We start from the raw sequence: 13827 nt of genomic DNA, 5'->3' as shown, positions 1-13827 counted from the left end.
TTTCTATTGTTAAAAAGAACTACACGATCGTGTATCATTTCCTACATATTGGTGTATCATGTAGAAAATGATAATAAATATTGGTTGTGAGACCTTGATCGCAATCTAACTTTACACGATAAGACCCCGACAATCTATGCGATAAGAACCACTATGTGATGAGAAAAAACTACGTAGGAAGCCTTGTTGCAATGTAAGAATTCTTCACCCTTAACTAGTTAGCATCATCCTTGCATAAGAAGGCCGGTGAAAGGATTTGATCTTGCCACCTAATTGAATTTAGGATAAGGTGATGACAATAACACGTGGTGTTCGGGCATTGGTTAGCTCTTTTCGTCGGGTAGAAGTCATCATTTATGCATGAAAAATGCTAGTGGAAAGACTTATAAATAGGTGAAGTTTGACCATTGTGAAGCTGTTTTTACTTTATGATTGTTTAAAATAGAACTAGAAAATTTACACTTTTTCAGAGATTTTTAGAAACTTGAATTCGACTAGCAGTACAAGGTAATGCAAGAGAGTTCGTGGCTAAGGAGTAGGCCAATAAGCTAACTTATCTGTGAGTGGTTCTTTTGTAAAATGTTTTAGAAAACAAAAAGAATTTCTAATGTATTCATATATTTTAGTATGTTCCATTGAAACCTTGAGAAATACGATTTCTGTTATGTTTCCAAAGGCATGTGATTTATAAATGTATAAATTTTGATGTGAACTGAAATGATGAAATGAAATGATCCTTGTACCTTATGTGATGAGATGCCTCAAACTTGTTGTGTGTTCTACTGTGGGATGCTTTATCCTTGTTATGTGATCTAAGATAAAACGTTTTATTCTTGTTGTGTTCCTTATACTTGCTGTGTGATCTAGTATGTGATGTTCTTTGCTTGTTGTGTGATCTAGCACTGAAAGATGCATTATGCATGATGTAATTGATGGAAACTTGTTAAGTGTGTTGAGACTACTACGAGTAGTTGTAACTTGGAACAAGAGTGTGGTAAACACTCGAGCTGAGAAAATGGTACAAGATATATATAATTAATATGCAAAATGATTCTACCATACAATGATGAAATTATAAGAATGAATGTGTTTTCGTGTGATATGAGACTTGAACTTGATTTTAAAAGGAAAGGATCTTCCATTCGATTTTAAATGTTGATAATGAGATTTGAATTGTGTTATTTGGTTAATGCATTAAAAGAACTTGTTTTGAACTCAATAATCTAGTATTAAAATGCAAAATGTTTATATCCCATAATTTGGTGAAATAATTGTAATGCATCTAAGGCAAATTTTGATTTATAAAAGTATCTTAAGTGGGCCCAACAACATCGGAGCCAAGCAAACACTCCAATGGCGATATATATCCAGTAGCACATGTATTGAAATATCTTTAAGTAACCATGGTTAGAGACTAATTTGAGCTTTGATTGATATTTAGACTATATGATTTCCTGTTTCAAGTCACTGGAGTGAACATTTCATTGCAAAAGAAGACTAACTGAGGTCTTGGGTCACTGTTGGGAAACTCTACCCCAAAGAGAAAATTAGATACTGATAAATGCTATTACGTTAGTTGAGCATTCTTGTTTGTGTACATCAGAATTGGCTGAAGACATGCCTTGTAGCGATGAATTACTTATGATGTTGACTCAATTACAGAGATTTTAAAGTAGTTGTAAGCTTATTTTTCGGCCACCATTGATTGCAGATAAAGTTGATGGAAAGAAAGAAGAAAATGGGAGGGGACAAAACCGCGAAGGAAAAAAATGTGTCTCACCTATCACCTCCTTAACAATGTCTTCATCATTATAGAACCTTTTTTTTTTACTTGGACAGTCCTTTAGTAATACTACATGATGGAAATTCTAATGTTTGTCATGATAAAATATAGTTTGATTTGTTAAAGCTTTCTTTGTTTCTTCTCTGCAATTGATATGGAAGTTAAAATTGATGCAGTTTATTAAGATCTTAGAGTTTTGATTGATATTAATAGTAGATTTCCAACAATAACCTACCTAAAAGAGATAAAAGAGTCTTGACACCCTATTTGATTCTGGTAGATTTAGAAGTATATAGATGGTAGTACTAGAATTTTCTAAGGGTTATAGTTTAATGGGTTTATGCTTGTTAAAGGCTTTGGTTGCTGATGGGTTTATGCTTGTTAAAGGCTTTGGTTGCTGATGGGTTTATTGGTATTTACTTAATGTAGTTTTTTTGCTTTGTATGTACAACAAACTTCATAGTGATGCGTTGAGAGAAGCCATTTCATCTATATTTGCTGATAGCGGTGAAAAGAAGCGCAAATTCACCGAGACCATTGAACTTCATATTGGACTGAAGAACTATGATCCACAAAAGGACAAGCGTTTCAGTGGTTCAGTGAAGTTGCCGCATATCCCTCGCCCTAAGATGAAGATCTGCATTCTTGGAGATGTTTCACATGTTGAAGAGGTAACTTAATCTCCTCTTTTACATCTTCACTTAATCACTTGTTATGCTCAGTTACTGTTTTCCTTGGTTTTTTTTCCGTAGAGGAGATGATTACTAGTTTGTATGTTGCTTGCTTATTTCGTTATGCTCGATGATGTGCGATGAAATTTATGAAAAATCTCAATAGTTGGAGTTAAAAGTTAAAGGTCAGAGTTTTAATGTTATTCTTATTTCATTTGTAGATTTCAAGGAGTTGAGGACAACAATCGGTGAGACTTTGATCAGTTTGGAGTTATCTAAGAGTGTTGTGGTACTTGGAGGAAGGTGATGTCTCCGTTTCTTATTATTACATATACTTTGTGTTTATGATTAAGAACAATGTTCATAACTCATTTTGTAATATGAATAAGAACGATATGTTTCCATGTTGTAAGTATATTGTAATGACAAACTATATGTATATGTTCAATGATATATATGCAATTTGTTAGTTATTTGATTGAAGTTTGGGGTTGATTAAAGAAATGTAAATAGTTCAATTGATCGTGTTGTATACAATTGTTGGACTTCAAAACAGGTGCAAAATATAATTATATGGGTGTTTTAAATTGTACAATTTTTCATTTGAAAAAAAAAATTCTTGACATGTAAAACGTGTCAAGAATAAACAAATTCTTGACGTTTATAAACTGTCAAGTATATATTTACTTGACGCATAAAAATTGTCAAACAAAAAACTCTCTTATTCTTGACACTGGATTACTTGACGCGTGAAAAGAGTCAAGTAATCTTATATATTTTATTACTTGACGCTTTTTACCTGTCAAGTAGAATTGTACTTAACGCTTAAAAACTGTCAAGTAAACCTCCATTATTCTTAACACTGGATTACTTGACACATTGAAAAGCGTTAAGTAAACAGATACTTGACAGTTTTTAAGTGTCAAGTATTGCCAGTTTTATAGTAGTGTTTATCGAGTTTTTCTTCTGCAAATTCTACTTTTGATAGTACAACTGCTATTTCCATTGATCGAAGACTTCTAGCCACAACATTTTATTGCAAACATCTTTTTACGTGTGAGAACCACGTTGGTTTAACACTTTTTTTTTCTAGATTCACAAGTTAAATCACAGCTATAGCTAATCCTTTAACAAACATAGGATGTAACCTATTCCTATCTTTTTCGATAGGTTGGAGATCAAAGTATTACAAATTTATTTTTTAGTTTTAAGAATTAAACAACTACACTCACGAATCAAACTCTCATAATAAGTTAGATGTAGAAAAGTTTAACTCCAAACGATAACAAATGTAATTCATAAAGATAACAAATGAATCCTGAGGTAATTAATACTGAGCATTTGGAGGAATTGAAATCATCGTTGATTTTTAAAAGGAAATTACATCAAACGACAAAAACATTTAGAAAAGAACAGTTCAATGGCACCAAGTTTTTGCATATTACGAATATGGCAAAATTAGCGTTATTAGACGACCATCAGACGATAATTATAGGACCATCAGACGGTAGTTATAGGACTATCAAAGAGTCATCACTTTTAAATTTGCTACTTTTGTAAATTTAGAAGATGTTGATAACATGGACTCTATTACCATAATTTTTTCTTTGCTATTTTTACTAAAACTTCATTTTCAAATAGGTAATTATTGAAATTTAAAAAGAATTTTCAACTAGTTACAAAGACTAATACTATTAAAACGCACCATTCTATCAGAATAGAACAACTTTTTAGGTGCTTAAAAATATATTAACACTTGAAAAACTGTTCTAAATATGACAGACATCTAATTCTAAAATCAACAGTCTAATAATAAACTCAACTTTTCTATACAGATGAAGTAAGATAATCAAGTCATAACTATTTATCTTTAAGTCTCTCTTTCTTATCTCTTTCACTCTTTTCTTCCAAGTCTGTCTCTTTTAGTTATGAAACAAGATCTGAATAATTTAGGAATAACAATTCCACTGTCCACACACTATTATATCATAGGTTAACAATTCCACTTTCCACACTATTATATCATAGGTTTTGTCTCAATGACTCATTCCAATTAACGTCATACTTGATTTAATCGGTTCTCTAAGTAACGATGAAACTAATTTAATATAATATGATGAGTTTGTTGAGTAGAAATGATGTTAGGATCCAAATTTAAAGAGTTAGTAAGACAAAAGTTTAGATCTATGGATTATTATTAAAGAAGAGAAGGGTTTTGTGGGTCACAAATCACATGGAGATGGAGAAAGAGGCATGTGATGAAATGTTCAATATGTCCACAGCATTCATTCAGAACCTCTGACCAAATTCAACACTTATTATTTTGGAATAGAATCTTCCTCATTATTCAATTCCATTCCCCTAACAAACATCTAACCCTTACTCTCTTTTCATTTCTTTTTTTTTCAAAAAAATCACTTTGTATTCCTCAAATGATTTATTTACATAAAATCAATCTCTTTCCCATCTAAATTTCTTATTTAATTATAAAATAAATTGTTATTGAAAATATTTACAAATACAATAAAGTTTTACATTTTATCGATGTATTATTCATATATAGATCCATATGGTGATGATAGATGTTTATCTGGATCTATTGCGACGTAAAATTCTGTTATATTTATAAATATATTGACTAATTTTGCTATATTTGAAAACATTTCTTCTTTAAAGCTTATTTTATTTTCAGAATTTATCTAAGTATTATCAACTATTTTATTCAAGAAAATTAGAATAATCATAAGAACGAGAGAAAATATACTTAATTTTAATAAAACAAAAAGCTAAATAGTTACCTATCAAACTTTAGTTATAATTTTTAAATGGGTTCTTATACCAAACTAAGATTAATTTCTTTTTAGTTTTTATAAGTAATACATTTGATATTTTCCAATCAATTTATTGATTTACATACATTTAAAAAAGGGATATATATTCAAATACAGAATGATTAATCAAAATATAGTAAAGTTTTACGTTGTATTAATATATTCACCTATTAATTATTTACAATAATTTTCCTATAAAATAATTGTTATTCTTAAAATAAGATTTTACATGGTTGGGACCGGGACTACATTAACTTTATTGATTTACTTTCTCTCTTCTCTAAATAGCTTTTTGGAATCTCTTAGTAAAATAAACATTAAATTAAAAGCTAAAAGAAATTAGTTTGAGAAATGTCTTTTCTTTGGTTTGTCTAGATTTTATGGTTGAGATTTCAAAATATGCTTTTGGAAGATAGGAAGACAGTATTTAACAAATTCATCTTTATTAGATAACTAACCCTAAAAACACATTTCAAAATCTATGCCCAAACTTTAAAATAACATAAAATATATATACAATTTTAGTTTTGAAACTATTTCCTCTAAACCTCCTCCCATCAGACTCATGATTTAAATTGTCAAATAACATAGATTCAATCTATTTTATACTCTGGTTTAGAGACAAAAGTTATATTGTGTTACTCTCCATTATATCATCAAAATCAAACAAGAAATTAATTTAGTATTTGCTTGAACGTTGAATATCTCGCATCAAAAGGTGTATAGATCTTATAATCTTAAAAAAAAAAACATATGAGTTACTCCTTTTATACCTATTGATTTTAAGATAAAATCTCGTCTTATCTAATATGCTATTAGACTTAAAAAAAATTAAGATCAACGTTAGTGAATTCAAACAACATGTTAAAAACGGAGCGAAACCTTCTGTAAGTTTATACTAGTCCGATAAGTTTAAAAAGAAAAAGAAAAAGAAAAAGTCCAAATTCTTTTGAAAAAAGAAAAAGAGAAAAGGAGAATTGAAGGGGTTGGGGGATACAGCAGTAGTAGGGGGGTGGGAATGAGATGGCTGGATTTGTCCTAGAAACTAGAGAAAGGGCTCTCAAAAGTGCAAAACAATAATAATAAGAAAAAGAGAAAAACAAATATTCTTTTTAAAGACAGTGATTCAGTGTCCCCTTTCCCAGTTTTGGCAGAAGAAGTAGGAAAAAAGAAGCATATAGAATATATGATTTTTCAGTTCTCAGATTTTCTTTTTTTGTACCACCAAATAATATTATTATTATTATATTAAAGTTACATTATTCCCTCCTTTCCACACACCAAAACAATAATCCTCTACTATATATATATATACACATTTCTTTAATTTTAATCTTAATATGTGTCACGGGCTTGCATTGGGATATACAAAGAACAAATAATATACAAATGAATAAAGCCTAGGAATGTTCCTACCTCTCCCTTTGCCTTATATGCACAAAATAAAAGCTTTTCAAACTTTGGGACCCTTCTCTCATCTTTTTGCTTTCCTCTCTTTGTTTTTATCACATTGCATTTTTATTTATCACCTTAATTTCAAATGTCACGCAGTACTCACAACTATTCCAAATTTGATCAACTATAGGTAGGGGTATGAACATTCATATAATGAAATTGAAATGCATGGTTGGATTAAACGTTTTGAAACCCCATCTACAATATTAAATTCATTTTGTTTCGATAGTTCCAATTGAATCTCTATTTTTCATCGCTTTCACTTTTTATGATTTCATTTTTATTTCACTTTTAGTTCAACACACATTCTAAGGAGCAATGGTACGTCGAGGTGTGGCTCGAGTAAGCTTTTAGAGTTGTGGGGTTCAACCTCTTCTAGGCTTGGTTTGGAAGAAAAAAGTTAGAAAAACTCTTATGGTCAACTTCAAATCATTGTAACACTAGCTAATATGGAGACATGTCTTACTGAGTCAAACCTCGTTTTTAAAACCCTAACTTTACAATATCCTTTTACTCTATTTTTCTGACTTACTTGAAGCTAGTGTTACAAGTACCCCCACTAACTTTATATTTATCATCAAAATAGTGTTATTGATGGCATGGTATCTACAAAAAGTTAGGTAACTTAGCTTCTTTTATCTATCCTAATGTAGTTATAAGATTATTTCTATTTCACAGCTATCTAACTATCATCAAATAAATTAAAAAAAATACAGACGTTTGAATTTATTTTTAATGATCGACAAAAATTACTAACAATAATCAACAATTTGAAAAATTAACAACCAACACAAAATAGGCATGACAATTAATTAGACACTAAACATATACATGATATAGAACAATATACAATTGTATATTGTTCTATATCATGTATATGTTTAGTGTACACTAAAACATAACACTGGTGTGTTTTGCTTTCGTATATACACATACATTTCACCTATTATAATTATAATTAGCCATAATGTTAGAGGTTCAAAATTCATCATATGTTAGTTTTGTAAAAAGAACAAAAAAAAGACACAAAAAAAGTTGAATGATATAGTATTAAATTTATCTTCACATATTAGCTTAAACTTTTGGATCAATCATTTATTTAAGATGATATCAAAACAAGTGGTCTATAGAGGTCTTGTATTGATTTGAACATGTACTACTCCAAAAACATGTTTATATGAGTAAAGAAATGTCAATATCACTTTTCGTTACTCTTTTTTTTAGTACTATATTCCATCATCAACCTAAGTGAGAATAGATGTGAAAAAAGTTTCATAATTGGTTGTTCAATTTGTATATAGTAGTGCAATTGCAATGTTATTTACTCTTCAATTAAAATTAAGTTCAACTTGTTTAGATTTCTAGCCAGTCTAATGATTATCGTCATGATATAATGAAATATAGAGATAGATTTAAGACAATAATATTCATAAATGCTTAAATTTTAAACTTGGTCTTCTATGGGTAAGAGAAAATAGAAAATTAGAAATTAGTTATTATGATTTTAAAAGTTTAAGTTGTAGGGTTTTGATTAAATCCTTATTAATAATATAGTTTCTATATGAAGGATTTTTTTTTTTTTTTGACAAAACCGAGACTGAATCCTAATTATAAACTGAAGTAAAATTACAATTTAATCATTATAAATGTATGGTATATGTAATATATATTATAATATGGTATAGAAACAAATATTTTACATGTGAAGGTCATGTGGCTTCTCAAAGGTTGAGTGAGAGAGAGAGATAAAAAAATAGGAAGAAGAATAATAATAGCTTTACACATTAGTGACATAGTCATATGTTGTTGTTTCTTAAAAAGTAAAAGCAATTATATATAATAATAATGAGAGAGAAAAATTAAAAGGAAAAACAAAGTGGGTGTGTGTAAGTGTGAGTGGGTGTGTGTATATAGAAGAAAGAAGGGTGTGAAAGAAGAAATTAAATGGAAGAGAGAATGGAAGAGAATTATAATGCAGGATTGTGTAGTTCATCAGTTGAGTCTCAGAAGGCAAATAATCCGGCGCCGTTTTTAAGCAAAACTTATGATTTGGTGGAGGATCCTACCACCGATCACATTGTTTCTTGGGGCCAATCTCTTACAACTTTTATTGTTTGGAGACCCTCTGAATTTGCTACTCATATTCTTCCCAACTACTTCAAGCACAACAATTTCTCAAGCTTTGTTAGACAACTCAACACTTATGTATGACTCTCTCTCTCCCTTTCTCGTTCTCGTTTTGTTCTTGTTTTTTGTTTTTCTCTCTCTCCCTTTCTTGTTCTCCTTCTCCCCTCATAGCTCATTACTAGAATGTAAGGGAAAAGAATTTGAACTTGTGGGCTGTTGGGTATAGGAGAAATTAAACTACCTGAGATAGCTATGATGATGTAGATTAATTCAGTGATGGGGATTGAACCTATTACTTGTAAATAAAGGGAAAAGGGCACTAGGGCACTGGGGCACTGGGGTTTAAATATTTGAGCTATATACTTTTTGCTTCATTTTCTTTTTTACTAAGGGTCAATGTTTAACTAGGGTTAGCTATCTCTTGATGGCATTTTTAAATTAAACCTAGTTACCTATAAAACAAGATCACATTAGCTAGTATCTTCAATTACCACCTCAGCATTATCTCAAGCATTATGCGGATCGATCATGACTCTTTTCGTAAAATTCAACCCCTACTACACCTATATGAAAAAGGGACCTAAAGCTAAGTCATATGACTTTTGAGTTATATGTTTAATGTGCTCTCTCGTTTGAAGAATAATTCCAACACTAACAACTCTCGAATAGAAATATTATATTAGGAGTGTTAGAATACGAATTGATTATAAAAAATACTGTTAATTAATTTTGTAATATGTAGTTTTACGTATTATAATGTATAATAACAAATTATTGTGTAATACTTTGGATTTTTTTTGGCTCTGGTAGGGATTCAAGAAAATAGTAGCAGAGAGATGGGAATTTGGGAATGAGAACTTCAAGAAAGGAGAGAAGCAATTATTATTAGAGATTCAAAGAAGAAAATCCCATAATCACAACAACAATAGTCAACAAATTCCATTCCAATTATTCCATCTACATCAACAACAACAACTAAGCCTTTGTTATACCACCACTTCCTCCTCCGATCCCGACATCCTGGCGGCCCTAACACAAGACAACCGCCGTCTACGGCGGAGAAACTTCATGCTATTGTCAGAGCTGGCCCAGATGAAGAATCTCTACTCCGACATCATCTACTTCATACAAAACAACGTCAAACCACTCGATAACAAATATTGCAACAGGTCGGTTCCCAAATTGGTCGAGCTGGACCCTCCATCATCACCGACGCCAATGTCGCCCGAGATCCGATTAGAAGAGGGAAATGGAATGGTGAAGCTTTTTGGGGTTCCTATTAGAGGGAAGAAGAGAGTGCTTCCTGAAGAGAGTGAGGTTTAGATCATGATGAGCTCTCTCCCATGGTGGATATGATTTTTACATTAATTTTTATGTTTTGTTGTAATGTGTTATTGAGATTTTTGTACATAGATATTGATGGAATCATCATGATATTTTGATTGGGAATGGTGATCATGATTATTCAAAATAAAATAAGGTTTAATTTCATTTTATTCTTTGTAATTCGTTTATTTTGATCTCATGACTATTTCGGTCATCATTTACATAAATTTAATTAGTACAAATTTTATGTCTAATAATGAAAATATTTAACTACTTAAAATGAACGTAACTAACAGTGTAAGATGTGTATAAACCCAAAGAAGTTTGAGGTTCAAGATATTGAATTCAAAAATGGAAGGAAAAAAAAACCTTTAATATAAAGTTATGGCATGCTAGTTTTAAGAGATGATCTATGGAGTGTAGGGCTTTTGATGATCACTTCTAAAAATATGGGAAAGGCTATAGTATCCAAACATTTTAACTTCCTAATTTCCGTTGAAGGAAACTTTTTTAAATGATTTTTTTAGAAAAAAAAAGTGAGGTAAACACTACTATAAATATGGACCTAGTGTCACGTGAAAATCTGACTTTAATGTCGTTTTTTAAAAGACAGATAAACCGACATTAATGATCCATTCGTTTTTAATTTTCTTTTAAAAACTTTATTGGGTGAAAAGTGACATTAATGACCCTTAATTTCTTTTTTAATTTTTATAAGTTGAAGAAATTACATTTCTCTTTCTCTCTTGCTTTACCCTTTTTCCTATCAAAATTTCTTTTCTCTCCAATTTTGTATTTCCTTCTCTATTTGCTTCTCATTCTGTGACCTAAAACTCATCGTCGTCTTCGTGCCAGAACTCATCCCAATCGCCGTGTGGCCGCCTTCAACTCTTCGTTCTTCCGTTGCAACTCTTTTCCTTCAATTCTTCAACTTTTCCAGTTGCCTTCAACTGTTTGTCGCAATTTCTTTTCTCTCCAATTTCATATTTCCTTCTCCCTTCGCTTCTCATTATGTGACCTAAAACTCATTGTCGTCTTCGTGCCAGGACTCATCCCAATGGTCGTGTGGCCGCCTTCAACTCTTTTCTAGTCGTCGTCGCAGTCGCCTTCAACTCTTCGTTCTTCCGTTGCAACTCTTTTCCTTCAATTCTTCAACTTTTTCAGTCACCTTCAACTCTTTGTCGCAGTCGCCTTCAACTCTTTACTGGAATCATTAAGATCTTATATGGACATGCCGTAAACAATATGAAGGATGTAGATATGGTTCGCATCCCAATGACGAGCTAATATTCAGTAAAAATAAATTCGTTTATTTAGCTCGTGAGGACTTGCTTCATTATTACGGCATGGTAGAAATAGGCTATATGTGCATCCTAGCATACATTACGTAAGTAAACATCTTTTACTCGTCTTTATGTCCAATACTATAGCTATAGTTATTTTGTTCCTTTTTAACTAAGGTTGCTTTTACTTAGATGTCTTTGGGATGAATATTCGGTAAAAATAAATTCATTTATTTAGCTCGTGAGGACTTGCTTCATTATTGCGTCATGGTAGAAATAGGCTATATGTGCATCCTAGCATACATTACGTAAGTAAACATCTTTTGCTCGTCTTTATGTTCAATACTATAGCTATAGTTATTTTGTTCCTTTTTAACTAAGGTTGCTTTTACTTAGATGTCTTTGGGATGAATATTCGGTAAAAATAAATTCATTTATTTAGCTCGTGAGGACTTGCTTCATTATTGCGGCATGGTAGAAATAGGTTATATGTGCATCCTAGCATACATTACGTAAGTAAACATCTTTTACTCGTCTTTTTATCCAATACTATATAGCTATAGTTATTTTGTTCCTTTTTAACTAATGTTGCTTTTACTTAGATGTCTTTGGGATGAATGTGATTGTGGAAGCAAGTTTTTTGTTATCGACCAAGCAAAAATAACATCACATATCAAGGATCGTGATCTCCGATCTAGAAATTTTGCCAACCAGTTAGAAGCGCCTACCTTGGAACAAATAGTTCTAATTTCGTATAATACTTGGTAAATAAATAAGAGGAACACATTATTATGTTTTTCATTGAGGTTAAATGTATACTCACATTGAAGATGTTTATTGTAGCTTTCATTGGATGTTTCATGTCATCGATCTTCTAGAGAACTGTGTTTATGTTTTGGACTCTCTTCGAAGTAAAGCTAACGAAGACATCCATGGAGTCATAAACCTTATCCAAACTTGGACTTAACGCCTGAAAACCTAAGGGAGGAAAAACATAAAACATAAGTCAAAGTTTAGTGAGTGATAGTTTTGAAAACCTTTTTGGCATACAACATTTGAAATCATTTTCATAAACATGGGTTTTAGTGCCTCATTTCATAAAACAGAAATCACTCATTAGTCTTTTGAATTCCTATCTTCCAAGAACATGAACTATTTTCACGCATAGACTACTGTGATGTCCTTTTCATCAACAACATCCCTTGGAAAATTCCTTGGTTCACTTCTCGGTGTTCTGGTCTCTAAACTCAATATGCTTCTTTTACGCATTGGCCAATTTTACTCCACCATACAGTCCATTTCTACATGATTGTCATTTCTCCTTATGTGCACATAATAATTAGTGTAACAACCCAAACTTTTAAACTAAGGTCATTACTCTAAAGACAAATAGCAAAAGATATTTTCTTGAAAAGAGGAAACTAATTTTTTTATAAAATTCATATTAAATAAATTATCGAAAGAAAAAATTTGCAAATTCAATAAAATACTGCAAAACATGACCCGCGGGTTTTAACAATTTTAAAGAAAACAAAAATAGATAAGATAAAACTTTAAATAAAATTTTTAAAAAATCATAATATTGATAAACTGATAAATAAACGGGAAAGCAAAACTGAGTCTCCATATAGCATGCCACATATCCTTCATGTCGCTCGCTAGCTTTCCAAATCTTTTACCTTTATCTGAAATATTAAACATCGAAAAGAGGAGTATATAAAATATACCTAATAAGGAACTCACAATTAATCACACTTATAACTTGTAGAAATACAAGTTATTATGGCTTTTTAGGTAGAACAATGGAGTCAGAAGGTGAGATAAAGTGTCAGAACTCGTAGCTTTCATCGTAAATTTATAAAGATAAGAGAATATAACTTGCATGATTATGAAGAAAAGAAAAAACATTGTGAATCGCAAGAAAAGAGTGTGCAAAAGCTCTATGATAGGAAGATTGTCTAGCGATTAACTTCCGTAGGCAAGACACCACATCATCATGCGATGAAGATTCACTAGAAGACAAGAATGGTAGTTGGAGCTGATTTGACTTGACAGGACTGCAATCGAAGCTGACATGTGCAGAAGAATAGGAGTTTCCTGCCTAAAGTAGTCTATATAAAACCTTCATCCCTACCATGTAAATTTGTTTGGTTTGAATGAACCAAACCCTAAAAAGTGTCATGTAAGGCAATGGAAAGGACTAACCTTTCCCATTCTATAAAAGTTCTTCCACCTCTTCTCCTGTCTACCTTATGAGTGAGAGCTTAGAGAGAGAATCCATCATCTTCTTCCCCCTAACTTGTAAAAGAGCTAAAGAGCTTAGGTATTATGCAACTCGACTCCCTTCTTAC

The 13827-nt window shown here is 31.2% G+C and overlaps 2 protein-coding genes across 2 annotated transcripts; both read left to right on the top strand.

Moving 5' to 3' along the window:
* The first annotated feature begins 1393 nt into the window (after positions 1–1393).
* LOC116401710 (60S ribosomal protein L10a-like) lies at positions 1394–2905 on the top strand. Its single transcript, XM_031880161.1, has 2 exons — positions 1394–2454; positions 2676–2905. The coding sequence occupies exons 1-2, from the start codon at positions 2227–2229 to the stop codon at positions 2688–2690; spliced, it is 243 nt and encodes an 80-aa protein (XP_031736021.1). The 5' UTR covers positions 1394–2226; the 3' UTR covers positions 2691–2905.
* Positions 2906–8586: 5681 nt separating this feature from the next.
* Positions 8587–10363, top strand: LOC101221373 (heat stress transcription factor B-4b). Its single transcript, XM_004139018.3, has 2 exons — positions 8587–8945; positions 9678–10363. Exons 1-2 carry the CDS (start codon positions 8685–8687, stop codon positions 10188–10190), a joined length of 774 nt encoding a protein of 257 aa, XP_004139066.1. The 5' UTR covers positions 8587–8684; the 3' UTR covers positions 10191–10363.
* Positions 10364–13827: the final 3464 nt, after the last annotated feature.

This window comes from Cucumis sativus, chromosome 1 (assembly GCF_000004075.3).
Source record: "Cucumis sativus cultivar 9930 chromosome 1, Cucumber_9930_V3, whole genome shotgun sequence".
In the NCBI taxonomy this organism is placed as follows: Eukaryota; Viridiplantae; Streptophyta; class Magnoliopsida; order Cucurbitales; family Cucurbitaceae; genus Cucumis; species Cucumis sativus.
The sequence above is the reverse complement of the archived record's forward strand: the minus strand, read 5'-3'. Positions and strand labels throughout refer to the sequence as shown.

Bases quoted from the DNA above. Each gene is read 5' to 3' on its own strand.
- LOC116401710 (XM_031880161.1), top strand. From the start codon at position 2,227: ATGTACAACAAACTTCATAGTGATGCGTTGAGAGAAGCCATTTCATCT.
- LOC101221373 (XM_004139018.3), top strand. From the start codon at position 8,685: ATGGAAGAGAGAATGGAAGAGAATTATAATGCAGGATTGTGTAGTTCA. The intron at 8,946-9,677 runs GTATGACTCTCT...TGGCTCTGGTAG, and splicing joins TTAGACAACTCAACACTTAT to GGATTCAAGAAAATAGTAGC.